The following is a 26,970-nucleotide window of genomic DNA, read 5'->3' as shown; positions in this document are numbered from 1 at the left end:
GCAGCAGAGAAATGAACAAGAGCAATCAGATTTCTCCTGTGGAACCCGAGATGTGCAATGCTAACAGCACAGCGGTTCTCACTGAAAGGCCACCAGGCGATTCCGAGTCACTGGCTCACAGCACCGGGAGCTGTTACTAACCCTGTTAGAGCCACGCTGTGAGGCCGTGGCCTGCTCTGAAGAGTTTGTCAGCATAGCAGTGACCGCATGCCCACCTGGGTTACACGAAGCGTACAGTAGCTGGGAAGATCGTTTTTCAACCCAAGTTATGGAGCTTTTATGAACAGACTGAGGTGTGATTGCGACAGCAAATTGCTGCCAGTAAACCAGCAGCAGGTTTTCAGTACAGTTTTTTTGCAAACGTTGCCCTTTCCCGATACTATTACCTCCTACCGGCTCTGCTTTATTAGAGGACAAAGCAAAACAAGCAAACAAACAAAAAAAAATATGGAAACAGCCCAGTTACGCCCCCAATTTCCCTCGGAAAGGACCCAAACAGCCAAACCCCAAGACGAGGCGGCCGCCTGGGGTTTACCACAGCAAGGGGAAGGTCACGTGGGCTGACATCACCATCCCCCCCCCCCCCCCCCAGCTTTCCACGGCCGCCCTCGCGTTACGCCCGGCGGCGGCCCCCATTGGCCGGGCGGGCAGGCTGCCGGCCGCTGATTGGCTGGCGGCCGGCGCGGCGGGCTCCGCGCTCCCTCCCCTCGGCTCCGCGCTGCCCGCCATGGCGGCGCCCGGGCCGCGGAAGCGCAGCGGCCCCGCGCTGTGCGGGGCGGGCTGGGCGCGGGGCCCCGCTCCGGCCGCGGCGCTGGGGAACGGCGTCCCGCCTCACAAGCGCCCCAAGGGGCCGGCGGCGGGGGCCGAGGCGCCGGAGGACCCGTTCGGGGACGGCGACGACTTCACGGCGGACGACCTGGAGGAGATCGACACGATCGCCTCGCAGGCGCTGTCGCAGGACGCGGCCCCCCCGGGACACGCGTGGGGAGGCCGGGCCGGGCCGTGGGGCAGGGCCGCGGGGAAGGAGCCCAGAGGTCGGTGTGCGGGGGGCCGGGGGGCCGGGGCCGGTGCTGGGGCGAGCCTCACGGCCGGCGCGCGGGTCTCTTTCCGCGGCAGGGAGCGGCGCGGAGAGCGGGCTGCTGAGGGACGCGTTCCGGCTTGAGGTGCTGCAAACGCAGCACGAAGAAACCCGGCACAAGGTGGGTGACGGCCTCCCCTCCCCTCCCCTCCGAACGGCCCTTCCTTCGGTGGGGCTTGGGGGGACCTGCGGGGGCCTGGGGTGCAGCCGTGCCTTCTGGTCAACTTTACTGAAACCCACGGATTTAGTAGAAGCATCCTAATAGAGACGGCTCCAGTAAGGCAATAAGAGAGAGCAGTACTTTATTTCTTGAGCATTTCAGCCAAGCAAACGCTGCTCTGTCAGCTTTTCTTGTTTCCTGTCAAATCCGTTCTTCTCTGGTTTTTGTACGTCGTTTTGTGCAATTTAAAGACTTGCAAAAGGACGTTTAGGTGGTTACATTACCTCCCGGTGATGCCACATGGAAACATACTGCTTGGAAGAAAAAGATGCAGGAAGGTGCAAGCATGCAGATGGCCATACCACATCAGGCAGCTTAGCAAGAACATAAGATCTGAGCAAGATTATGCAAATATTTTACCAGAATGTTCTTTTAGTCTCTGGTAGAATTTCGTATAGAAACCACTACCAGAGGTAGTATAATATTCTTCAGTGCATTTTTTAAAAATACTCAGCTGTTTTTTGATACCTCTTGGTGTCAAAGCAGTCAGCAGCTTAAAAACACATTGTGTCAGGAAATGTCTTCTTTGATTTTACTTTGAACTTCATGAGTGATTCTAGCAGATGGGGCTTGACTACTAAGAGAGGCAGTAAAAGAGGAATAACTTGTGCATAGCGGTTACGCTTCAATAGACCTTTGTTTCCTCACAGTTGTGCTTTCTCCCATATGGAAGGGTCCTACTCTATTTACAATTCTGTCACCGTCCTTACCTCTCTTCCACTTCTTTTATATCCTCCTTTATTGGGAAGGCACTGCCTGTACACCACATGAGGGTAAAACGTAATTTTATATCATGATATAGAGGTGTCTTTATACGTTTTTCTCAATCCTTATTGTTACATCCCAAAATTTTAATAAGTTATTGTTGTGTGTGACTAGAATACTTTTCAAAGAAATAGCATAAGCATAGAGGAGGAGAAAGAAAAGAATGGTCTCTGACAGATACCAGCATAGTGTATTGACATATGCCTTTGCTGTCGTTATACAATTGTGTTAGAGAAAACACTAGCTGAGCCTGATTTAATCAGAAAGGAAAAAAAAAGATTAGAAGCCATATTGCAGACTTTCTAAACTGGTTTACAGAAACATTTTTCTCTCTAGAAAGTATAAGCATGCTTAATCTTCAACCACATAGATAATGATACAAATACTTTTAGTTAAATGCATTGTTTAATGGAATTCATCTCTTTGTAGCTGAAAGAAATGCAGGATGAAATTCTTATTAAAAATGGAGAAATTAAAATTTTGCGCGACTCAATGCAGCAGATGGAGTATGCTATGGAGGAACAGAAAAAATCATATATGCTATTGGAACAGCAAAAATCTCAGACCCTAAAGGAAAAAGAAAGAGAGTTCTCCAAAAAGGTTTGTAACTATATCAGTTACCTTCACATTACATGTGAAAGCTAATTTTATGACTTAAATGGTATTATAGTCCATTTAGTCAAAGGAAGAACATTTGTATGAAACTTCCAAATCACGTATGCTTTTATTTTGTTATCTAGAAGAAAACACGTGTGAGAACTTGCTGGTGGATTTCTTCTGCCAGCATAAAAGAACTAAGTTAAAATGGTAGAATTTTTTGATTACTTGTTGTTTTATTAAACAATCCCCAGAAAATTACAATTGGAATGTATTGTTAAATGGAAAAATTAGACAGAATATGCTGTATGACTCTGATCAGATTGCTATTCCTGTTGCAGTCATCTTTCTGAAAGCCCCTGAAGAGGACAGTGGCTGCTTTTGTGCTGTTTACTCTGCTGTTAACGGCCTCACTGTAGTCATACTCTGCGTGGCACTTGGTCTTACCAAGTCATATGTTTCTTGCCTGAATTTTGACACTTGGTTCTAACGTAGTATTAATTGGATTAGGATACATAAAAATGGAGATCTTGTGCAGAGATCACAGTAAGTAGATGGTAATCTTGAAATCTTGCAGTAATTTGAGTTGCTTTGCAGTTATAGCACCACTCGTGTATCCGTAACAGTAAAACTGTCTCTTGAATTCCCCTTTCAGATACTGTCTTTGCAGTCTGAGTTGCAGTTCAAAGATGCAGAAATGAATGAACTAAGAACGCGACTTCAGAACTGTGAGAGAAATAAACATGTTACTCAAACGGTTTTAACACCAAGGTATGAGTTTTGGAAAATGAATTTGTGTTCCCTTTTACAATACGTATGCTTGAAGTACTACAGAGGTTTTCTTTCTTCATGTAACTCTTAGTTCTGTTTTCTTGAAAAAATACAACCAAAAAAAGTTTGTTGACCTCTGTGGAATTTGCTTTAAAAGACTTCTCTATGACTTTCAAAGAGCGGATAGTGAAATATGTCTAAAACATCAATGCTACAAACAATATTAAATAGATCTTTCTTTACTGTTTAATAAAATAGTTCTAATAGAGATACTGATTCATCAAAGTCGGTTGGGGGGGTGGTATTTTCTCCTCTTCCTTTTTTATTTTTTTTAAATAGCCCTAAAAAGAATTCTGCAATCCAAGTGAAATCAGAAGGATGTTCTCCACAGCCTGGAAAAAGATCTTTTCCTACAAAGGAGTCTTTCAGCGCTGATGCGTCTACTAGACCATCTTCTTCTTCAAGAAACTTGTTTGCCCAGGCTGCTTCCATCCAAGAAGGTAAACCCATATATAACTTGCAACATTTTTAGCTGCATATGGACATTCTGCCTTTGATAAAGCTTTTTGTACTATGTAACAGAGTGGTTTCAGTAAGAGTACTGTAGGGAAAAACAGTATTTCTCTTAGTTTGATTTTGCTTAAATTTATTTTGGTTTTATAGCAATTGGCATTAAGCTATGACTCAAATTTGCATGAAGATCAATTTAATTCACATCTTGGTAAATGTCAGTGTACCAGATGCCAGGATATCAATGATGAATTATCTGTTGGCTGTAGTGAAAAACTTTCATTTATTATGGGGTGAACTAAAATACCCAAATTGTTATCTGTCCTTGTCACTGAAGAAAGAACAGGAAATAATTTGCCTGTTTCTTGAAAATGTCTGCTAGTCAACTAATTTTTTTTTTTTTTTTTTTTGGATTACTGCGATTCTGGCTTTAATAAACAGACCCTTTTTTGGCATTTTATTTTAAATGGTACATATTTAGCCATATTGAAAGAAACAGCTGAAACCGGTTACTCATTTCCTCTTCTATGTATAGAGCAGTAATTCTCATAAAATTGCATCTTTAAATTCATTGCGTAAAACTTAGGAAAATAAAATATGTTTGAAGATTGCTGTAATATGAAACAAAAATGGTGTGTTTTTTTTTGTAGCAGCCAATGAAATTTGGGTATCATCAGCTAATACGTACAGAAAACAAAATGAAAAATTTGAGACATTACCCTTCGGCTATAGTATTCAGTCTGAAACTGTGTGGGCAATATGAACTTTCAAAAACAAACAAAAATAACTACAGTAGCCTTAAAGGATTAACACTGTTATCCCCCCCCCACCTATTCGTTATGGTAACAACATTCAGTACGCCTATTTGTTTGAAAAACACGCTGATGAGTTGTCTTAGGAACCCTACAAGGCTTTTTTCTAAGTTTTTACATTTTCTAATGTATTTTAGGGAGCAATTCTGCTTGCATCACAGCTCTTAACTGTAGTATTATAATTACTATATTAACTACATAGTATTAGAGTGTTTCAGTACCTAAAGGGGACCTGGACCTCCAAGAAAGCTGGAGAGGGACTCTTTATCAGGGAATGTGGTGATAGGACAAGGAGTAACGGCTTTAAACTAAAAAAAAGGTTAGATTTAGATTAGATATAAGGAACAAATTTCTTTACTCAGAGAGTGGTGAGGCACTGGCACAGGCTACCCATAGAAGCTGTGGCTGCCCCGTCCCTGGCAGCATTCAAGGCCAGGCTGGATGGGGCTTTGGGCAACCTGGTCTGGTGGGAGGTTTCCCTGTCCACAGCAGGAGGTTGGAATTAGATGATCTTTAAGGTCCCCTCCAAATTATTTTATGATTCCGTGATTATTATTTGACATTACTGAGTTACGCAAAATATGTATTTTATGCTGATCTGCTGCCTGTGTACTTCCTATACAATGGCTGTTGCTAATTGAATGTGCGTAAATGATAGATATGGATTTATAAGCAATCTAGTTCTCATACATGAATTGTAATTACTGTTTGTTTTAGATAGTAAGATACCCCATCCTGAAGTTTTATCCATGAAGCATGAAACAGTGGCAAAAAACGGGTCCTATAAATCTGTACATAAACGAAACACACAAGGTAAGGTATTGCTGGTAGCACAGAAATAGTGAGCGTTTCTGAGGTACGGCTAAGGTGCCAGTACTAAGCCGTGTCAGGCTGACGAACCTGCTATGTGCAGTGCCAATGCACAGAGGTGGTGAGCTAGCTGCTTTTTGCTTTGAGTATTGTGATTTTGCAATAAAACATTTCAGATTATATTATCATCTTGTATCTCCATAACATTCCGATACTGTTACTCTATTTAAGGAAAATGTTTGCCTGGGTTTTGCTTTATGGAAGGATATGGACCAAGATATAGACTGAGAGGCATCTTACTAGGAGGGTGGCTCTTTCACTATTAAGATACTACACTTTTTATTGCAAACTTTGCACAATTTTTTCTTTAAGTAAAAACAACAGAGCAACATTTAAAATGTTCAACATCTTACTTCCAGTTCAGAAAAGGATTGTATCACATGATTTTAATGTCTGGAATGGAAAAGGGAGAGCAAGTCACCAGGATAGTTGTGGGTTATAACAATCATTTGGATTGAGATATTTTGTTAATATGGGGATTGTAATTAAAATCTCTCTAAATATAACTTGGTTAATATTTAAATCGCATCTTGAAGATTTTCAGAAAAATGTATTTTAGAACGTGATTCTTTTCCTGAAATCTCTCTTGTAAGAAAGAGAAAATTTGTAACGAAAAAATAATTTTGTGGTTGAGAGCACTATAAATGAGGTTAATCTTTTGAAATATTTTTGTTACTGTTGTCATTGATGGTAAAACTACTCCAAAGACAATTATATATCTTTTCAGGTTCTATCTTACTGAATGCACTGATGAAGCAGCCCATTGTCTCTGGGTCTTTACTAGGTCTCTGCCATCTTCTTAGCAGTAACTCGGAGACCCTACAAGGAGCTATGTTACAGCCTAACCTTCTGGATACGTAAGTTTATTTTTTGTTTTTACTATATCAGACGTGTTCTTAGTATAGTGGCAGTATAGTGGACACTCTGTATGAAACGCTTACTCATGTAGGACTCATGTTGGATACTTCATTCCTTGTGTTCAATGCTGTTTTGCTGAGGCCATTTAAGGCAGAATTTGGAATGTCATTCTGTGTCTTCAGTTATTAATGTTTGATTATTGTGGATACTAAATTTTGGAGAAACACTAGGAGAGAAACTAGGTTAATTTTATTTTAAGGGAAGACAAAGAAATAAGTAAAACTTTAAAGCTGCTATCAGCCACAGCTATCCATATCTATTTAAGGATATAAAACTTGCATTGCAATGAAAGAAGTGTATAAACAAGATCATGAGTCAAGTAAGAGTAAAATGTGATCAAAAGAACTGTAGAGTTTTTGTTTTAATCTAAATTTATGTTCAATTCATGTACAGTTTTTGCCAATTTTTTGCCAATACAGTTTTTACACAATGCTCTGTAAAGTATTTAAATACAAATATTAGATATAAAATTGGCTGAATATGTCTTTAAAAGTCATATTTGTTCCTAAGATTTTTGTTGTTACCTGCTTTACTGCTCTTTTGTTGAGAATCCTATACTTTTTATTTAAGGTTTACTTAAACATAAACACTAACTCTTGTTGATTGTTAAATTCAAGATCATAGTTTAGAAAGGAATTAATTGCTCACAAAATCTGGATCACAACCCATAGTTTATGGGAGGGTTTACAGGATGGTACCTTGTAAATGTTTTCCTGCACCCACTGATGCAGCAGAACTTTTAATAAAGGTTTTCAACACAGCTTTCTCAAGTTAATAATCTACTCAGTCTGTTTTTCTTCTTCCCAAGACTAATCAGCCAGGCTTATCATCACCATTTCTCTTGAATACATCTTCTTTAATAATAAACTTTGAAAACTTAATATCACACTTCACATTTCAAACATGTTTCTCACTTTATTCTTGTGTTTTGTGGGGTTTATGGCATGGCTCACGTCTCATTGCCCATGCCACTTATGCAGGCAGTTTCTGCATTTGGCCTTTGTAGCTGCATTTTGACTAGTTAATTGCTAAAAGCTGTCCCTCCTTTTTTTTGTTGAAGTCTTTTGACAGCCCCTACTTGTTACACATCAGTAATATACAAATATTCTTTCTTCCCAGAAGCTACCAAATGACTTCAGGGGAAGATAAGAATATACAACAGGTCTCAAGCACATCAACTGAGAAGTCAGTGTTTGAAATGTAGTTTTATACAACGGCTACTAATGAGCTGGTAAAGTTACGCAACTATCAGTCCTGAATGCTTTCACAAGACTTAGGATTGTTTTGATATTGTTCTTCCATGCAAGTATCAAGGAGTAGGTTTTTTTTAGTTTTGGGAATAGACACCTAACTACAGTAGCCTTTCTATTATTTCATTCAGAATATGGGTAAATAATAAATGAAATTAAATTTTCAGCTATGTTTGCTACCTTTTGCTGAAGTATTTTCCTTTTAATTTTATTTGGATAGGAAGCCGACACAAATACGCAACATCAGGACAACTCAGGAAGAAATTGCTCCTCTTGTATCCCTGCGAGAAGCTCAAAAACTTGCAATAACAGGGTTGAACTTGATTGCTATGGATGAAGGGTCATCTACAGGAAGCCTAGCAGGAAGTGGGAGAGAGTTCTTGCCCCTCAAATGTTGCAAGATCCAAGGCGCTGTGCATCTCTTGCCCTTGGTGGAGCACCATATTGGTGCATACTGTCAAGCAGTACAATTGGCGGACAAGGCAGTAAATGGTTCTTGTGGAAACCATTCAGTTGTTTCTTCTAGAACCAGCACAAGTACGGTATCAAGTAAGGAGGACTTCAGGTTGTCCCTTGAAGAAACAACAGTTATATCACTGGGTATTCTTTATTATTTGGCATTTTATAGCTGGGATGTTGTCCACATACTGCTGTCTGCTGAGGTAGAAAAAGGTTCTACTGTTGGAGATGAAGAGATTTCCAAGATGGACAGAAATGTGTTGTGTGATAATAAAGAAGATACCAGGACACAAGGAGGGCTGCCTGGAGCTCCACAGGATGTCCCTATTAACGATCGAGCTCAACATTCTTTGTTCAGAAAGCTGATTCAAGTTTTAGATTTTTCTACTACAACAGGCTCCCAGACTGATAATATACTAACGCAAAGCCTGAAAGTTTTGGTAAAATTAGCTGAAAATTCAACAGTGGACTTGCTAATAAAGTAAGTCAGTAATAGCTTTAAAATGATTTCAGGCTCTTTGTTGTTTAGTAGTTTTCATTCTCTGTTGAAACTAATTTGTGCAGATGACAGTAGAAAGTATGACATGTATGGGAGAGTATCATGTTTCTCAGCTCATCTTTGAGATGCATGGGAGGATCTGCCTTTGCTGCTAATGAATGAGATAATTGCCCCAAATTAATAATAAGATCTGCTTATAAGTTTATATGAAGCAGACGCTGTTGCCTCATTGCATAGCTGTCACTTTGAAGAGAGAAAACTTCTTAAGGCTGTATGCAGTTGATAAGTTTTTTTTTTTTTTTTTTGATTTTTCCAATTGCTGGGAGATGTGTAAGGAAGGAAAGCACAGGGCTTTCTGTTTTATTTCTTTAGTCTATATTAATATGATAATATTTGAATATTTCATATGTTTTATTTATAATTATATAAAATAAATTTTATACTACAAAATATTTATAATATTTATTTATTCTGGCACATAAAATGGCACTCTTAAAAGTGCAACAATTTGTCTGCTAATGGTCTAATATATGGAACCATAGTGTGAACTGCAGACTGTCTTCAAAATCTATGTTTTTCAGCTTATGGCATGTAAGTTGAGATCACCTAGTTTGGAATGGCTGAAAAGGCATGAATTACGATGCTGCATGTAAGAAATGGTGAATTATTTTCAAATTGTCAGTGCTTTTCATGTTTCTAACTCAGATCTTTCTTTTGAAGTTTTCAGCACTTACTGAGTAGCCAGATACTGCTCCGTTGTCTGTGTCCAGAGATCCCTTTGCGTGCTGTCCTTTTGACCGTGAAACTGTTGTCTATACTTGCTCAACACCACATGTTGGTTGCTCAGCTTTGTTCTCATTCAGGTAAAAGATTGCCTAACGCGTAATTGTTAACAGTTGAATGTTAGTTAGCACAACTAAAAATAATACAAATAAGCCTTGCTTATTAAGTATTAAACCCCCCAAAGCTTATTAGTATTAAATACCTTATTAAATAAATTAATTTAAATAGCTTATTAGTATTAAACCCGCCAAAGGCAAAGCCTGCTGTGTCACCTAAAAACATTTTCTAGCACCGAGCTCCAGTTACTGTTTAAAGAATATTTTGTCTGGCAGTATCCGTACAGAGTTTTGATACCCATCTGGACTTTAAAAACTACTTTCCAGGTGAATGTTTACTATATTAAAAGTTGGTAAGGAAGAAGGGGTTTTGAGGATTTGAAGGCTAATTCCATTCTGCAGGGGATCTGCACTCATGACAACATTGAGTTTAGGGATTACAGTACCCTGCATGACAAATACTCTGGTCTAGTACCCTAAGAATGTAATAGGAGAGTAGCACCACAAACGCATATAAAGTTTAGGGATACTAATTTCTTCAGCACTGCTTAAGGTGTCTGGAAGTAAAGCAAGAAGTTGAATCTGTATCTTGAGCCCAGGATAGCACTCTACATGTTTTCTGAAATATGTTATCTTCTGTGGGAAAAAAATACTAATTTTTATCACAAACAATTGACTAGCTGGGAAAAGAACAATTTGTCTTTCAAATTTGTCTTTCAGATACCTGCCTTCTTCTTGCACTGTACATGTATATCACATCAAGGCCAGATAAATCAGCATCTGAAGTGCTTTGGCTTCAGCTGGAACAAGAGGTAACAACAGTTGTTAGTTCATGTTCTTTTTCCTATTGGGGGGTGGGAAGGGGGAAGGGAGGAACAGGGCGGTGCACAAATTGTTTGAAAGTAAGTTCTGTCTTCAACTGAAACAAAAATTCAGAGTATTCGCTTGCAGTAAAGGATTACATTGACTTTTAAGAGAAGCTGTTTGAAATTGAAACAATAACCACTCTTCAAGATAACATCAGTCATAGCAGTCAACATAGTTAAGTCACTGAAAAAGCGAGAAGGCTCTTAGAATGGCTGTAAATGTTCAAGACTGCAAGTTTTATTTTTCTTTTAGATTGGTGGAGTAAAAGGAAGCAAGACCTATGTTTCATTTTGATTTTATAATTTACTTCTGAACTGTATCTTTGAAATCATTCCAAATGGAATACAGTGTATGGTGAAATACTAGCTTGCTGTACAGTATGCATGATCCTGTATAGGGAGAATAGTTGGACACCATAGCTGGATTCACCCAGGCTCTTCTCTGCTCTTACACAGCACACAAGAAAGGAATATCCAAAAAAAGCTACTGTACCCTGCTTGTCTGTCAAACCACACCCACTATCTGGAAACCATGCCCAGTGTCCTCATTCACCTTTCACTCCACTCCTTGAACATTTACTGCTCCATAAAAGCCACTCTTCAGCTAAACACTTTGTGCTACATCCTTTCCGCCAAGCTATGCTCATCTAGTGTGCAGCAAGGCCAATTATCCTGCAAATGACACTTATCCGAAGAGGGCACCTCTCCTTAGTAGATTTAAAGTTACTTCATACAATTAGCAACAAACACATCAAATTTGTCCCTTAGAGGTCCTCAATAGAATTGCCTGTACGGGATATATATCACAGGAAAAGGTGTTACTAAGAAAATAAAACAATGCCATAAGAACTGATTTTTCACTCTTTTAAGGTCTTGCAGCAAATTTATTTCTTATGATAAACATATTTTTCACTTAAAATAACCCATAAACTCATTTATTGGGAGTGACAGACTAGAAAAACAATTGTATTTTTATTCTTTACCAAATTTTAATGACTAAGGATATGGCACTATGCACATTGTTCGGATGAAACAAAGACTGCTAGATGAGCCTGCCTCCAAAAGAACAAGGCAAACAGTGATCAAGACAAACAGCAGTGAACAAGCCACAGCTTTTTCTAATGCAAAGAAAAAACATCTTTATGCAAGCTGGAGTTCTGCCCTTTCCAGTTTGCCCAGACTTGCCTCTTTACTGTATGCTTTACCATGTTATTGACAGAGGGCAAGATTTATTTATTTTTTTGCTGACATACTACCACCAGACAAAGCTCTTCCATCAATTATCCAACTCTGACTGAGCACTGGGCTACCAGAGAACAGCCGTGCTAGAGACTGTGCAGTCTTCCACAGTTGCCTTACGAGCCACAGCTTCTGACTTAGAACAGCTCTGAGAAACCAAATCCTATTCTGGAGTCTCCACATAAACCAGAAACAAGGTTTTGATATTACATTGAAACCGCTGCGTTTGATATTTTTCCTAATTTGTACCTAACTGGCATTAGAGAGACAAACAAGATGAGAAGGAATCCAACCTAACTCAAGAACTGGCAGTTTCTTGTTTCCCAGAAAAATCACAACAGTTAAATGATACTTATCATTAGTGTTTGACTCCAGCTTCCTACACGGCTTTAAGTTGCAGTTTTAAACATTAACTTCATCTCCCAATGAACTCAAAAACATTCCTGCAACTGATCAAGTGTTAGAAAAATAATTTTGCTTCCATTCAGTTTCACACAGCACACACTGCAACACCACAGAGCTCTGCTCAAACACCTTGTGTCTGAGCTGAAATTAAGCACGTTGTAGCTATCCGAAATAAGGGTGAATATTAAGGGCTTCAACTTCTGAAAGGTAGAATATCTGAAATGATTAGAAAGAGCTACAGAAAGCTTTCAGAGCAATGTTTCAAAAAGAAAAAACAACAACAACAAAGTCAAAAGCAGTTTGAACAAGTCTTTATTATTCTACTTCAATAAGTAGAAATAACAAGATAACTATTTCCCCAATCCCTTCTGTCAAAACGTTGGGGCAAGATGAAACCCAGCCCTGGCATAAATGCATGCTTTGAAAGAGGAAAAAAATAGAAGTTACTTTTTGTTATTTGTGCCTTACAGCCAAACTTGAACGACCCTGAGAAAACTCTGTGCAGACAAGTCACTGGAAAGATTTACGTGCAGCTCATTAAATTTGTTTTTTAATCCCCTGTTATTGCCTTGCAAGTTGAGTTTTTTTTAAACCAAGTGCTAATCTTGATGAAAATTCATCATGAAGAGTGCTACAATATTGCTTTTTTATTACAAATAGCTAGTACTTCCTTGAAAATATAAATGTGTAAAACAGTCAGCTGACTGCACAGTGCATTTACAGTACGTGATCCAGAGAGTAACAGGCAGCTTAAAGAACTGCTTTGTACATTAGCCCTTGGCCACGAAGAACTTGGCAGTAATACTACGGCTTGAATGACTATTGGGTGGAAAATACTACCACTACCAATAAAAAGAAGAATAAAGGTCTCGGTTGCATCTACTTTTATCAGAAGCCAGGATACATATACATCGTTGGAACAGGAACTTAACCAGAAAACGTCATCATGTTGTAATTCTTGGAAGGGCTGGATCTGCTGCTCCTTACGGCTGGTCCTACTCTCTAGCGGTTTGGACGTCTGCTACCCTGGCTGGGGACTTTTGTAAAGGACGCAGATAAAGCCGTTTTCACCTATACGATAGGACACCTCGAAAGGGTCGACCCAAATAGTCAAGTCGCTGGGTAGGAGCTGGAGGAGTCTCTCGTGGCTCAGTCCAATCATCCCCGCCGCCTCGCCTATCAAGGGGTCCATCGTGTGGTTTGTTATAAGTGAGACCATACAAATTTCTTGGTCTATCAGAAATATTTTATTAATTAAGTAAGCAGGCACAAGCAAAACAGCGCTGGGCGGCTGGGGAGTCTCCGCTCCACCACAGCACGCAACTTTCCCTTTTCAGTGTCGCCGTTTTATAGCATCCAAGTTTCGGCTTGTCAGGACTTGTTGGACCTTCTGAAGCTGCGCAGTTCGTTGTTGGGGGTCGTTGTTTTTCTTTCAATGATCATGCGTTGTGCTCGTGTTCAAGGGGGAGGGTAGTGAAGCGGGAAACAGTATTTCACAGAGTCTTTGTTTTACCAAGGATGTTTATCCAACACCCCCTCCCCACTATCTACTTGCTTAGTCTTCCCCCTTAACAAGGTCGTAAATTGCAAAACCTTATCTTCTCAGCAGATCCTCTGAATTCCTTTTAAAGACAATGAACAAACACCCGCTAATTTATCACAATCCCTCCTTTTTCTTTTTCTAACATATTTTGTTCATTGATGAATTTTTGAAGCACTTGTTTGCTCAATATTAAAGTTTCTGCGTCATCCTCCTCCTGTTCAAGAGATTCATATTTCGCACGCACAAGCATAAGGTGAGCTGCCTCTAATCGGTTTTTTTACAATCGCGATTATTCGATTGAATATACATGGTACAAAAGTTAGTGTTAATATGAGCAGCAACAAAGGTCCTGCTATAGTTGATAGCAGTGTAGTGAGCCAAAGTGAGTAATTAAACCAGGATTCATACCAATTCTGGTGGGCTTCATTTTCTATTTTTCGTTTTTCTAGCCCTTCTCTCAATTTAGTCATTGTATCCCTTACTACTCCAGTATGATCTGCATATACGCAACACTCCTCTCGTAGGGCTGCACACAATCCTCCTTGTTGTAGAAAAATCAGATCTAATCCCCTACGATTTTGTCGTACAGATTTCTCTAAAGCTGATATGGATTGCTCGATACGGGCCAAATCCTCATCTACAGCAATGCGTAGAGAGGTAAATTCTTGGCTTTGTTTTACCAGAGAGGTAATTTCAGTTCCGGCTCCTGCAGCCCCCAGAATCATCAGAGTGGCTAAAGTGACAGCCGTAATAGGCTCTCTCTTCCTTAAGTGTTTTTTTTTTGCCATAGCATGTTGGATGTACATATACTCCTCAGAATGGTAAAGAATCCTAGGTATAATTACTACCTGTACACAAAAATCATGAGACGAGTTGAACAATTTTAAAGATAAGCATGGAGTTACCCCCAGAGACGAACATACCCATCTGGTGTTATCTGCTGGTATTAACCATTTTTCTTTGTCTAATTGTGTAACATTTTCTGTAATATTGCATAGATGGAACTTCTCACCAGGGACCGTGCCTACGCACCTGCCATTCCCAGTTACTTCCGTTAACGTTATTCCTACATCCCTTCCCCAATTGCATTGTGGGGGATCGGTTTCGTTTGAACGGGTGGTTTCTCCCAGATCCCCAATGGCGTCGTAATATGAGGGCCTTATATCAAGACATAACCAGCAAGGTCTAGGCACGTCTGGATTTGGTTGATTCAACAACTGATAACTAGCATTCATGATTCTCCATATGTTATTCCCGGTCACCCCTTCATTTCTAATCCCATACTCCGGGTTTACTGATTTATTAGCAACCTCCAGTGGTTTAGGGCTATTAGGAGTTAGCATTCTAAAAGCTTGTGTAGGCTGAATCCTCAAAACACTCCCCGACAGTTTCTGATTTGGTCCCACCCGTTGGGGACTCTTAGTCTCTTCCTTCTTTATATAGATGATGCCTTCCCTATCAGTCCCCCAGCAGTAGTTATCTGCTGAACAACATGGTGATCTTCCCATCTAATCAGGCTCCATTTAAAAGGTTTGTGAGGGTGCGCAGACCCAGGAACAGTGTAAACAATCGTACCCATTACTATGTATCGCAAAAAAAATGGCTAGGGCCCATTTTCCAGAGTTCTTTACCTGGCCACGTAATTCCCCACCGTTTCACTCTCTGCCTCGCTTGTCAGTTCGGTTGCAGCGAACTACAAGGTGCAAGTTCTTGGCAGCAGCAGTGTTCTTCAGGGGAGTTTCTCAGGTAACCGCGACCTTTTTCTGATCAAACAGGGTCCCCTTTCCTCCTTTTTTTTTTTTTTACGATACATAGACAGTTAGACCATACTTATCGAGTTCGTTTCAACGTGAGCTTTAAGTCATCAGGGCCTGCGACCGCTTCCCATTTGCTTTTCTGGATCGGTCCTTTCACGCGACTGGCATGCGTTCACCCCTTCTCAGCCGTCCGGATAGCCGTCTCTGTGATAAGTAAAACAACATAGGGGCCTCCCCACCGTGCTGTTAAAGACGTTTCTTTCCATGTCTTAATTAGAACCCTATCTCCAGGTTGTATCCTATGGATTGCTATATCTAGCCACCAAGCCTTTCGCTTGCAACTCCCTCCGTTGGTTCATAAGCTGTATTAAATAAGGTTTTAATTGGATATCCTGTACCTGGGGGGTGATCAGATGGCATCTCTAAATCATAAGGCATACCATACAGCCTTTCAAAAGGTGAGATTCCGACATCGGCTCGGGGCTATGTCCATATATTCAATAGTGCAAGCGGTAAACATTTCACCCAGGAGGTTTTAGTCTCTATCATAAGCTTTGTTAGTTGCTTTTAATTTCACCATTCATTCGTTCTACCTTTCCCGAACTCTGAGGATGCCAGGGAGTGTGATATTCCCATTTAATTCCCAGAGCCTTCATCGTGTCTCGGGATACCTTTGACACAAAGTGTGTGCCTCGATCAGAGTCAGTTGCTTCTATTACCCCGTATCTGGGTATGATGCTTTCTAATAATATCTTTACCACGGTTTGAGCTGTGGCCCTTGCCGTAGGGAATGCTTCAACAAAGTTTGTGAGGTGGTCTACAATAACTAATAAGTATCTATATCGCCCCGTTTTTGGAAGTTCAGTAAAATCTAATTGAATCTTTGCAAAAGGTCGATGTGCCAATTCTCGTCCTCCTCCCGGGACCCTTTTTCTCATGTGTTGAGCATTTACCCTCCGACAAGTTATGCAATCATTTACGATCCTCTTTGCTATATTATAAATCCCTATACACATATAATATGTGGCAAATTGATCCACCAACGCCTGAGTACCCCAGTGCGTCTGTTCATGAAATCTCCGTAGCACCCTCATAGCTACTGATTTTGGTAACACTTCCCGTCCATCAGGTCTCGGTTGCATCTACTTTTATCAGAAGCCAGGATACATATACATCGTTGGAACAGGAACTTAACCAGAAAACGTCATCATGTTGTAATTCTTGGAAGGGATGGATCTGCTGCTCCTTACGGCTGGTCCCACTCTCTAGCGGTTTGGACGTCTGCTACCCTGGCTGGGGACTTTTGTAAAGGACGCAGATAAAGCCGTTTTCACCTATACGATAGGACACCTCGAAAGGGTCGACCCAAATAGTCAAGTCGCTGGGTAGGAGCTGGAGGAGTCTCTCGTGGCTCAGTCCAATCATCCCCGCCGCCTCGCCTATCAAGGGGTCCATCGTGTGGCTGATCCTAATGCAGCGGTACCCGGAGCCCCTGGAGGGCGTCAGGGGGAACCAGTGGTGCTTGTACCGCTCTGCGGGAGGAACAAAGAGCGGCGTCAGCGCGGCCCCGCGCCCCGCCGCCGGGCCGGGGCCTCCCGCCGCCGCCGCCGCCCGCTCACCGCGCAGCGCCTCCTGCAGGCACTCCTGGAAGCGCCGCAGCCGCTCCTCGCCGATACCGCCGGCGGCCTGCAGGAGGCGGGTGACGAAGGCCGCGGCCGCGCACACCTCTGCCCACGTGGCCGCCCGCCGGCGCGCCCCGCCGCGCTCCCCGCGCCCCGCCGCGCCCCGCCAGCCAATGGCGGCGCCGCGCCGCGGCCGCGTCACAAAGGCGCGCCCCGCCCCCGCGGCAGAGGCCGAGGAAGTGCACGCGGCCCGCAGCCGCTGGTCCGTTCTGGTCTTATTTAAATCTCTCCCCTCCTTCCTCTGGTTCGGCCTTAAATCCACCTCAGCTTAAAAAAGTCACCTCCCCCCCATCACCACTGGGCTCTGCGGTTCTAACATTTTAATTCTCCGTCGTTAGGAGAGCGCACACTGCTCCTTCGCTCCGCTCTAAGGCGCTGCCGTACGCCAAAGAGCCAGAGGGAGCTCACCTGTGAGTAAGGTAAATAGCATCTTGTTTCCCCAGCTGCACATCCGAATTGTTTTCACCTCTTTCTTGCTTGTCAGCTTAAGAGCGTGACATCAGCTCTAGCTCAGTAGCAGCAAAAGCCATATACAGGAGTTAAGGAGAAGGCTTGTCTGCAGACCTTTAAAAACAGATCTTGTTTTACTGCTGCTCAAAAGTTTACCAGATACTTACTCATCAGTAGAGGCATGACAGAGGTTTGGCTAGTATTTCAGTTGTTACTAACAATCAGTTGAACACAGGTTTAGAATTTACAGGAGTTATTTACAGCAAGTTTCCCCAAGCCTCATAAAATTCCATCCCTTTGATCTAAGGGTCAGAAGTCACTGAGGCTATACCCAGAAATCCCAACCCACCTAGCTGGAGCACTAGAAGAGAACAATACAGGAGAAAACTCGTAACAGACTTGAGTCTCATCCCACACGGGGGGAGCTCCCACGGAAATGCTCAGTTACTACTGGCAATAGCAGGACAGACAATGTGTTCATTAAAGCATCTATTAATTACAGAGCCCTCTCTGGTTTATTTCTGCTAGGTCCTGCTATCGGACACACTGAAGCAGTCAAGCAAGTTTCACTACGTTTACTATTAGAACCTCTTCAGACTTAGTCTGTTTGTACAAAATCTGCTTCAGGAAAGCAAGTTCCTATCCAGTTTGGACAAAATTGTTTGAAACAGCATGACAGCAATAAAATTCACATATTGCTCCTGCTTACTTGATGTTATTCACCTGAATAAGACTTCTTGCCCCTGCTCTTCCCTACTTAATAGACAGCAACATGACCAAGACAGAAGGGTCAAGAACCTCAAGTGACAGAACTACAGCACCTGAATTTTGGATGGATAGTCCCACTTTCAACAGTCCCACTTTATGACTTCACATTTTAAAGCCGTTGTTTAAAAATCTACCCATCGTATTTCAAGTCCACAAGCTTTGGAGTATAATTCTGTATGTCATTTTATAACCTAGCCAAAGAGATTTTTATCCACTACAGGAAGAAAAAAAAATGTATTTTATCTCTTCTTCAAGGAAGACAGTGAATTTCTGTGCTTTCTTTTCCTTTCCCTCACAACTGTTAGCTCTATATGACCTCTGTTCCTGAGGAAGTGTAGAGAGCTGCATCAAGATACTATTTTATTAGAACACGTGTTCAATTAAGTCCAGCATGCATTTCAGTGACTCAGACTTTAGAAATTAATTAAAAAATAATCTTTGCCGGTAACTGGACATAACTGTCATCCAATTACTTCAGTCTTATTGAGAATCAGAACACAAAATCCACATCTCCAGTTTTGGAGACTTCACTGGTAAGATTATGCAGGCACACATGGACTACGCCACACCACCACAGCTGAGCAGGCACAGTCATTACTTGTAGTCAAGTTACATGAAAAGGAGTAAGCTTGCATTACTTAAGATGCTACTTTGGTTTACACAGAATTCCTGTAGTAGATAATTATTCCTGCACAACAAAATTTTACTGTCACTGTAAGACCAGCTCTGGGACTAAGTTTATCCTGCATATTCTGCCAGGTACTTATCTCAAACGCTTCCCCACATTATCCACATCCCTTCCCTTTGGATAATACAGAATTCCCCTACCATATCTGCACTGTGTGACTTCAAAACCTTTGACACCCTGGCAGTATTGCCACAAACACAGGAAGACAGCTACTCGTTTCCAGGTGACATAGACAAACGCACCAACATGCTTACACTGAAGTCATGAAATTCTTACTAGTATTCAGAATAAACATAGCGTTACTGTTAACAGCATTAAGAGCTATACAAATCCAGACAAGGTATCAAACCGTGCTTAATTACACAAAACACTTCCTCCTTTCCAAGCTGCGTATACCCATACGAATATACGCACAAATCCCTGGTCAGTCAAGGCTCTACTAAAGCTAGGACAGATATTAAGGGACCTGGTTTTGACTTGCTCATGAGAAACTTGAGTAAAGATCAGAGTAGAAAAGGCTTTTGAGGAACCAAATGAAAAGTAGTTGAAAGCACTGCAGGCGAACAAAGAAATGTCACAACACTGCTAGCACAGATCAGTGCTCACTACGTTGAGGTCTGGCACCTAGGTCCACTAAGCAGCGCGTTCAAGTGAAATAAGAAGGTTTTCCTGTAAAAATGAAAAGATGCCACAGCTAGCAGCTGATATCAAAGCCACACCTGGATCTTTTATATTCTCCACAGCAAGTTTCATACTTAAAGCTCAAGCTACACAAACCACAGAAAGAAGACAGAGAAAGCAATAGCTGTATAACTATTAGACTTTCATCTCCATGCCAGAAAATGGTTCCATATGCATTAGTATCTAAACCTTTGGAAACTAGTTATTTGCTGATTATTATAGTAGCCATTTATATAAGCAGTCTGTTTTAGAGAATACCCATGCTTCCTATAACACAACAGTGTGAATGTAATTAAGCAATTGCAAACAGCATACCAGCACAGTTAAGCATGACCCGTTGAAATATGTCATTTTTCAGCAGAAACAAGTTTTAACCAGTACTCTCTCTCACTCTCTCATCCCCACGCACAAACTGCAAGCTTCTTCCCCCCACCCCCCATTTTCTGGAAGACTTTTAGCTTTGAGAGTTGAGAAATCTTATCGCACAGACAGAAACAAATGAATTATCACTACCATGCATATCATCTTCTTTCACAGAGAATTTTTTTTTTTAAGCTTATAAATTGAGATTTACCTTTGCTGTTATTCTGTTCACCTGCAAAGTCATTTCTCTTCAGCAGAAACACCTGGAATGGAGAAAGGCAGTCAATATCTTGTTACATCTTATTAAAAAAAAAAAGTATATGCAAGTGTTCTACTCTATTTTTCCTCAACTTTAGCTGGGGGGAAAAAATGAAGCTGTATCAGCAGTACATTACCATCGCTATTGAAAAGTAAAAACGGTAAACAACAATAGCACTAGCCCAGTCAGTTATCATATAAAATAATAATAAAATGAAAAATAGGAAGACCAAGTAAAATCTAAGTCAAGATCCTTTTTGCTTAAAGGTCTTAGTCAGCCTTTCTAGAGTGACTGACACAGAACCCTGGACCCTCTACGTGAAGATTTTAAACAACACAAGAAGTTTTTGTTTTACTCAATCTATTTGACGCATCTCTTATTAAACATAATCCAGTAAAAAACATTCTTAGAAACAGTAGTTGCCTTTATCACCAGACCACAGAGCCAAACATTATGCTAACATTCCCACTACACACAGAAAGAATATTTCTGAATACTGGCTTTGTAACGTCTCTTGCTGATGTCTGGGGGAGACAACGAGCTCTGGTCTCACCCTGCTCTCGAGAAACTCTGTAGGAGAAGGACGTGAGGAGGGAGCAAGCTGTGACCCAAACGCCAGGTGTCCTGCGGCTCTCCCGGAGGGCGGCAATGCTGGCCCAAAGGTGCGGTGCAGGCGCCGCCACTCCAGGGCTGCAGCCCTGTCCGAGGGACATCTCCGCTCCTGCCTGTGGCACGGGGAGCGTTGCCAGCAGGCCGAGGGAAGCAATCCGTCCTCTCCGCCGCGTGTCGCGGGACCCGGCATTTGAGCCTGTGCCGGCTGCAAGAGCGGCCACCCTCTTGCTTGGGTGCCGAGGGCCCAGGCCCCAGCGTGGCACCTCCAGCCACCCCTGTGAGGCGGGGGCTCTGTCACAGCGGGTGCCAGGTAGCTTTGGGCGTCCCTGCCCAAACGGGGGGCGTGCGGTGGTGATTGTGGGGGCGTGCTGGGGGGGCTGCCTGTGGCCGAGAGGGGAGGCAGGGGCAGGCAGGGGCTCCCCAACCACCCCGGGGCAGGGCCCCTCTGCTCCTTGGCAGGGGGGGCCCAGGTCGGGCTCTGGGTGCCTGCTGGGACCCTTGTGCCTGCTGTGCCTCCTTCCCCTCCACAGCCTCTGGCCCTGCCCATCAGCCAGCATGGCAGGGACAGAACAGGCCCTTGGGGACAGTCCCTCAGGGACACCTGGCCCCGCAAAGGTGCTCAGTGGCTGTGCCATTTGCTCTCTCCCCTCCAGCATGCATGCTGTGTGGCCGGGCAGATGCTGACCCGAACATCTGCGGCCCCAGACACGGAAGGAATGGACTCTGTGCCCACACGTTTTGCCTGGTGAGTTCCCCCAGGGTTCCCGTCAGCATCCCACCAGGGACGGTCCCTTCAACTATGACCCCTAACGAGATCCTGCTTTTTTCTATTCTATAGTTTCTTGCGAATGGCCTTTATCGGCTTGGAACACTACAGGACGGAATTTTGGGAGTTTTACTGGAGGATATACAGCACACAATCAAGCGGGCATCCCAGAAGGTGAGGACCTGATGGGAACAGGGAGGTTTGGGCCAGGAGATGCTCCCGCGAGCTTAGCCTGGACCCCAAGGAAGCAATCCCAGCCTTTCCAACCCACTCCGGGACAAACTGCTGCTCTGGCAGACGAGCCTTGTCCGCCAGGGGGGTCTGCAGAGCGTGACCCAGCAGCGCCCGCGCCCTGTGCCCTGCCCTGCCCAGGGGTGTGGGGCCAGCGGTGGCGGCATCGAGCCTGGTGCTAATGGGGCTGCTGTGTTCTTTTCAGCAATGCTTCGTTTGTGGCGAGCGAGGGGCCACCATCACCTGCACGGAGACAGGCTGTGAACGCAGCTTCCATCTCCCCTGCGCCTCGGAGGGAGAATGCGTCACCCAGTTCTTTGGGCAGCACAGGTAAGGGCTGCCAGCAGCAGCCAAGCAAGAGAGGACCCCACGCTGGTGCTTCCCAGCAGCCTGGCAGAGCCGGAGGCAGCGCCAGAGCCTGGATGGGCCTGGGGCTCCTTCACGTTCCTCTGCCCTCCTCGCCACAACCGCGGCAGGCCCAGCACTTCTCACCTTGCCCTTCCCTTCCCTCTCCCCGCCAGGTCCTTCTGCTGGGAGCACCGCCCTCAGCAGGCAGTGCAGGCAGCTCCGGAGCAGGACACCATCTGCATCATCTGCATGGACCCTGTGGGGGACAGCAAGTCCTACCACACCATGGTGTGCCCAGCCTGCAGTCACGCCTGGTTCCACCGGGGCTGCATCCAGGTAGGAGCCCTCCCCTCACCCTGCGCGCACGGCAGGTGCTCAGCAGCACCAGGGCCCGCTCACCTCTCACCGCATGTGTTTCTGCTGCAGGGACAAGCTGTGCAGGCATTCTCTGCTTCCAGTGCCCCATCTGCAGAAACAAGGTGGAGTTCCGTTCCGAAATGTCCATCATGGGGATCCGAATCCCATTCAGGTTGGTGTCCCTCTGCCCTGCTCTCTAGACACGAGGGCACAAGCGCTGCGCATGGCCAGGGACTGGACAATTTCCCTCCCTTCTCTTGCAGAGGACCAACCTGGGAGGACGGCAACGCCTTTGCATCGCTGCAAGAGAGGCACCAGCGCTGTGATGTCAGCGAATGCCTTTACCCACAAGGCAGGGAGCAGGCGGAGGGACAGGGGTGAGTTGCCTCAGCAGCCATCTGGGGCTCTGCCCACGTCCTCAGCCTCAGCACATGCTGGGGGAGCCAGGACAGAGCACAAGGGGTGTGCCAGCCACTCCCTGGCTCAGACACTTTGTCCTCACACCCACAACTCTTTGCTTCCCCAGGCCCTGGCAGCTGCTCCTGTGCCGCTCCTGTGCTGCCGAAGGCACCCACCGGCGCTGCTCCAACTTGACCAACAGCACAGGCACCTGGGAGTGCGACAGCTGCGCTGGCCTGGGCACTGGTAAGTGGCAAAGGCCTCATGCTGCTGGGCTGTGGCCAGGCAAGGCCTGGCTGCAGGGGCTCAGGGCAGCCTTGCCAGAGTCTCTCTGACCCTGGACGGGTCAGAGCCTCTACTGCCGTGGGTCTGGAAGTCCATCCCACTCACCTTCCTGTCTCCCCTTACAGCCTCCAGTACCAATCTGGGGCTCGCCGGCCCCAGCACCTCCAGTCCAGAGGCTCTGGGGCCCTCCCGTGGCTCCCCAGCACCCGCAAGGAGCAGCCTCAGCAGCACCAGCAGCCAGGCAGCACCGGGGCCATCCCACAGTTCCCAGGAGACTGAGAGGAGAAGGCCAGGGACAGAACAGGGGACAATCTGCCAGCCTGTACATCAGGCCCAAGACACCTGGCACAGTCCCAGAAGACGCCGCAGGAGCAGCCGTGCTGCAGAACCCAGCGCTGGGAGCAGCACCCCCAGCTTGGCCAGTCGGAGGGCACCAGGAACCTCCAGTCACTCCTTGGTGCCCGAAGGCAGACTCCCCGCCGGCCAGCGGGGGCGACCCCGGACAAGAAGCCTTGAGAGCCGCTGGAACGTCCAGCCCCAGATGCCCAGAGCCAGCCCCGAAGACGCCGCAGGAGCAGCCACGCACCACAAAACGGTGCTGGGAGCAGCAGCAGCACCAGATCTGCCAGGGGGGCGGCATCGGGGTCCCCCGGTGGATCCCCAGGGTCTAAACGGAGACGATGCTCCAGCCAGCAGGGGACAGCCCAGAGAAGAAGCTGCCCCCCATTACAACATCAGGCTCCAAATACCCAGAGGCAGACCCGAAGACGGCGTGGGAGCAGACACAACGCTGGAGTGATACCAGTGCTGCTCCAGCTACGACCGCAGAGCACAGCACTGTGTGGGCTGCTGCAGGGAAAGGTGACTCCGTCCTAGACAGACCCAACACAGTCACCGAAACCCGCAGTTTGCAGGCCCAGGGGCTCCTTTGTAGGGACCAAGCCCTTTTGTTCAGGGCCCTGAGACTGCTCTCTGGAGACAAAGCTGGCTTCTCATTACTTACACCCTCGCTTTTATGGCCCAGGCTGTCATTTTCAGGGCGCAATGCCTTATCTTTAGGGCCCCTTAGTTGCACTGTGAGGTGCAGAGCTGCCTTTTAGGGTACAAAGCCTTATTTGTGAGGAAACACCCCGCTTCTTCGGGTCCCAAATCCTCACGCTAGGAGACAAGGCCTCAATTTGAGGGCCCAAAGCCTCCTTTAAGGGTCCAAACACCCATCTGGAGGGACCGAAGCATCACTGTAGGGTCCAGTCCGTGAGCCAGAGACTCCAAAGGCCCAGGGTCCAGGTCTAAAGCCTCACTTTGACGACCAGGCCTCCCCACGCTCCCCCTCCCTCCCCATTTTAAGTCTTCAAAGCCGCATTAGTAAGCCCCCCTGTTTCCTCTCTAGGCTCCAAAGCCTTCTTTTCAGGCTCCAGAACATCCGCTTGGCATCCCAAGTCGTCTTCTGATCGCCTAAACCCTCAGTTTGCAGGCCCAGGGGCTCCTTTGTAGGGACCAAGCCCGTTTGTTCAGGGCCCTGAGACTGCTCTCTGGAGACAAAGCTGGCTTCTTATTGCTTACACCCTCACTTTTACGGCCCAGGCTGTCATTTTCAGGGCGCAATGCCTTATTTTTAGGGCCCCCAGGTGCACTGTAAGGTGCAGAGCTGCATTTTTAAGGTGCAAAGCCTTATTTGTGAGGAAAGCCCCCTCCCTCCCCATTTTAAGTACTATAAATATGAGGGGTTAGAGGGGGGTTGGGTGACGGGAAGGGTTGTGTTGTCGTGGTGGCTTGGGGGCTTACTGTACCCACCCCCGCTAACGTTTGCTCTTTTGTCAGCTTTGGATCCGAAAGTGGGATCTTAACACGGAAAACACAGGGGAGACTTTACTGCTCTCCACATCTACCTTAAAGGAAGTCGTGGGGAGCTAGGGGTCGGCCTCTTCTCACAGACAGCTAGTGATAGGACTAGAAAGTATGGCCTCAAGTTGCGCCAGAGGTTTAGTTTGGAAATTAGCGGTGGTTTTCTCGGGTGGGCAGCCAAGTTCCACCGCAGCCTCTCTCTCACTCCCCCTCCTGAATAGGAAAGGGGGAGAAAAAACGATACAAAGGGCTCAAGGGTTGAGATAAGAATGGGGACATCGCTCAACAATTATTGTGACAGGCTAAACAGACACAGAGAAGGGAGACATTAAGAATTATTGCCTATTACTAACAAGCTAGAGAAGTGAGGAACAAAAGAAAGAAACCCAAAACACCTTCCCCCCATCCACCCTCCTCTACCTCTTTAACCAAGCGGAGCAGGGGAATGGGGGAATGGCGGTTGTGGTCAGTCTGTAGCACTTTGTCCCTGCCGTTCCTTCTCGGTCACTCTCTTCCCCTGCTCCAACGTGGGATGCAGTCGTTCCCAAAGTGATCCTGCGTGGGCTTCCCACAGGCAGCAGCTCTTCAAGAACTGCTCCAGATACGGGTCCGTACCACGGGGTCCATCCATCAGGAGCACACTGCTCCAACCTGGGTCCCCCACGGGCGGCAGCTCCTGCCAGGTCACCTGCTCCTGCGTGGGCTCCTCTCCACGGGCTGCGGCTCCGGCCCGCAATCTGCTCTGGCGGGGGTCCTCCACAGGCTGCAGCCTGCTTCAGTGCAGGTCCACCTGCTCCACCGTGGCCTCTTCCACGGGCTGCAGCGTGGAACCCTGCTCCACCGTGGTACTCCGTGGGCTGCAGGGGGACAACCTGCTTCACCATGGTCCTCACCACAGGCCGCAGGGGAACTTCTGCTGTGGTGCCTGGAGCACCTCCTCCCACTCCTTCACTGACCTTGGGGTCTGCAAGGCTGTTTCTCACTCCTCTCTCTCTCCCAGCTGCTGTTCCGCAGCAGTTTTTTCCCTTTCTTAAATATGCTCTCACAGAGACGCAAACAACGTCGCTTATTGGCTTGGCTCTGGACAGCAGCAGGGCCCTTATCTAAAATGGGGCAGCTTCTGGATTCTTCTCACAGAGGCCACCCCTATGGGCCCCTGCTACCAAAACTTGCCAAGTAAGCCCACTACAATTTCTTCTCAGAAAGAATAGTCAGGAATTGGAACGGGTTGCCCAGGGAAGTAGTGGAGTCACCTGGGGGTGTTCAAGGAAAGGTTGCACATGGTGCTTAGGGACATGGCTTAGTGGGTGACATTGGTAGTAGGGGATAGTTGGACCAGATGATCTTGAAGGACGTTTCCACCCTTAATGATTCTACGATTCTGTGATTCTAATTAGGAGGCTTTGAACCCTGATGGTGAGAGCTGGCGAAAGGAGTCAGGGCTCAGACTGGACTGTCAACTGCAGTAAAGACGATTAAGACGATTAAGGACACATTCAATGAATTAAATGCTAAGACTCCCCATAGTCTCCTCCATCTAATAAATTAATTAACAAAGTATATCTTTATATAAGAAGCCTTACACCCATACCTCACAGATAAAGTGATGCAAGTCTCATCTTTACAACCACCCCCCCTCCTGCAGGACTGCCCCTGCGTATGTCCCCTGTGCTAAGTAGCTGCAGCTGGCCTGCCTGCCTGAGTCCCGAGGGATCACCTGTGACCACTTCAGTGGAGAAGCTGGGAGGAGTTGGGACAGCTGAGAACGCTGCTCAGACTGCCTTTCTTTTGGCCTTGATGGGTGATCCCAGGCTCCCCCTTTATGCATAAACAGTACT

General features: G+C 45.3%; 2 protein-coding genes and 1 pseudogene across 6 annotated transcripts; 2 read left to right on the top strand and 1 right to left on the bottom strand.

Moving 5' to 3' along the window:
- The first annotated feature begins 702 nt into the window (after positions 1-702).
- LOC136791600 (ATR-interacting protein-like) lies at positions 703-21,665 on the top strand. Of its 5 annotated transcripts, none has more exons than XM_067003054.1 (11): positions 703-1,034; positions 1,117-1,199; positions 2,493-2,663; positions 3,316-3,431; positions 3,771-3,931; positions 5,471-5,566; positions 6,351-6,480; positions 8,012-8,731; positions 9,470-9,612; positions 10,309-10,400; positions 21,555-21,665. In XM_067003054.1, the coding sequence occupies exons 1-11, from the start codon at positions 728-730 to the stop codon at positions 21,648-21,650; spliced, it is 2,115 nt and encodes a 704-aa protein (XP_066859155.1). In that variant the 5' UTR covers positions 703-727; the 3' UTR covers positions 21,651-21,665. The 5 variants fall into 5 exon arrangements, with proteins under 5 accessions (XP_066859155.1, XP_066859153.1, XP_066859156.1 ...); XM_067003052.1 differs by lacking the exon at positions 21,555-21,665 and adding an exon at positions 10,911-11,435; XM_067003055.1 differs by lacking the exon at positions 21,555-21,665 and adding an exon at positions 12,569-13,852 and having other exon boundaries at positions 704-1,034.
- On the bottom strand, positions 15,450-17,713 carry LOC136791609 (protein BTG1-like; annotated as a pseudogene).
- Positions 21,666-21,734: 69 nt separating the features above from the next.
- LOC136791601 (uncharacterized) lies at positions 21,735-24,594 on the top strand. The gene is given in 6 exon segments (XM_067003058.1): positions 21,735-22,593; positions 22,595-22,681; positions 22,683-22,775; positions 22,867-22,980; positions 23,130-23,248; positions 23,413-24,594. Coding segments are annotated over 6 exon segments (1,482 nt in total). The 5' UTR covers positions 21,735-22,198; the 3' UTR covers positions 24,087-24,594.
- Positions 24,595-26,970: the final 2,376 nt, after the last annotated feature.

Source organism: Anser cygnoides, chromosome 10 (genome assembly GCF_040182565.1).
Source record: "Anser cygnoides isolate HZ-2024a breed goose chromosome 10, Taihu_goose_T2T_genome, whole genome shotgun sequence".
In the NCBI taxonomy this organism is placed as follows: Eukaryota; Metazoa; Chordata; class Aves; order Anseriformes; family Anatidae; genus Anser; species Anser cygnoides.
The sequence above is the reverse complement of the archived record's forward strand: the minus strand, read 5'-3'. Positions and strand labels throughout refer to the sequence as shown.

What these genes read in the sequence shown, in the direction of transcription:
- LOC136791600 (XM_067003052.1), top strand. Translation starts at nt 728, where the DNA reads ATGGCGGCGCCCGGGCCGCGGAAGCGCAGCGGCCCCGCGCTGTGCGGG. An exon ending in CAAACGGTTTTAACACCAAG is followed by an intron (nt 3,432 to 3,770) that starts GTATGAGTTTTG and finishes TTTTTTAAATAG; the next exon opens with CCCTAAAAAGAATTCTGCAA. An exon ending in TCAGCTTTGTTCTCATTCAG is followed by an intron (nt 9,613 to 10,308) that starts GTAAAAGATTGC and finishes TTTGTCTTTCAG; the next exon opens with ATACCTGCCTTCTTCTTGCA.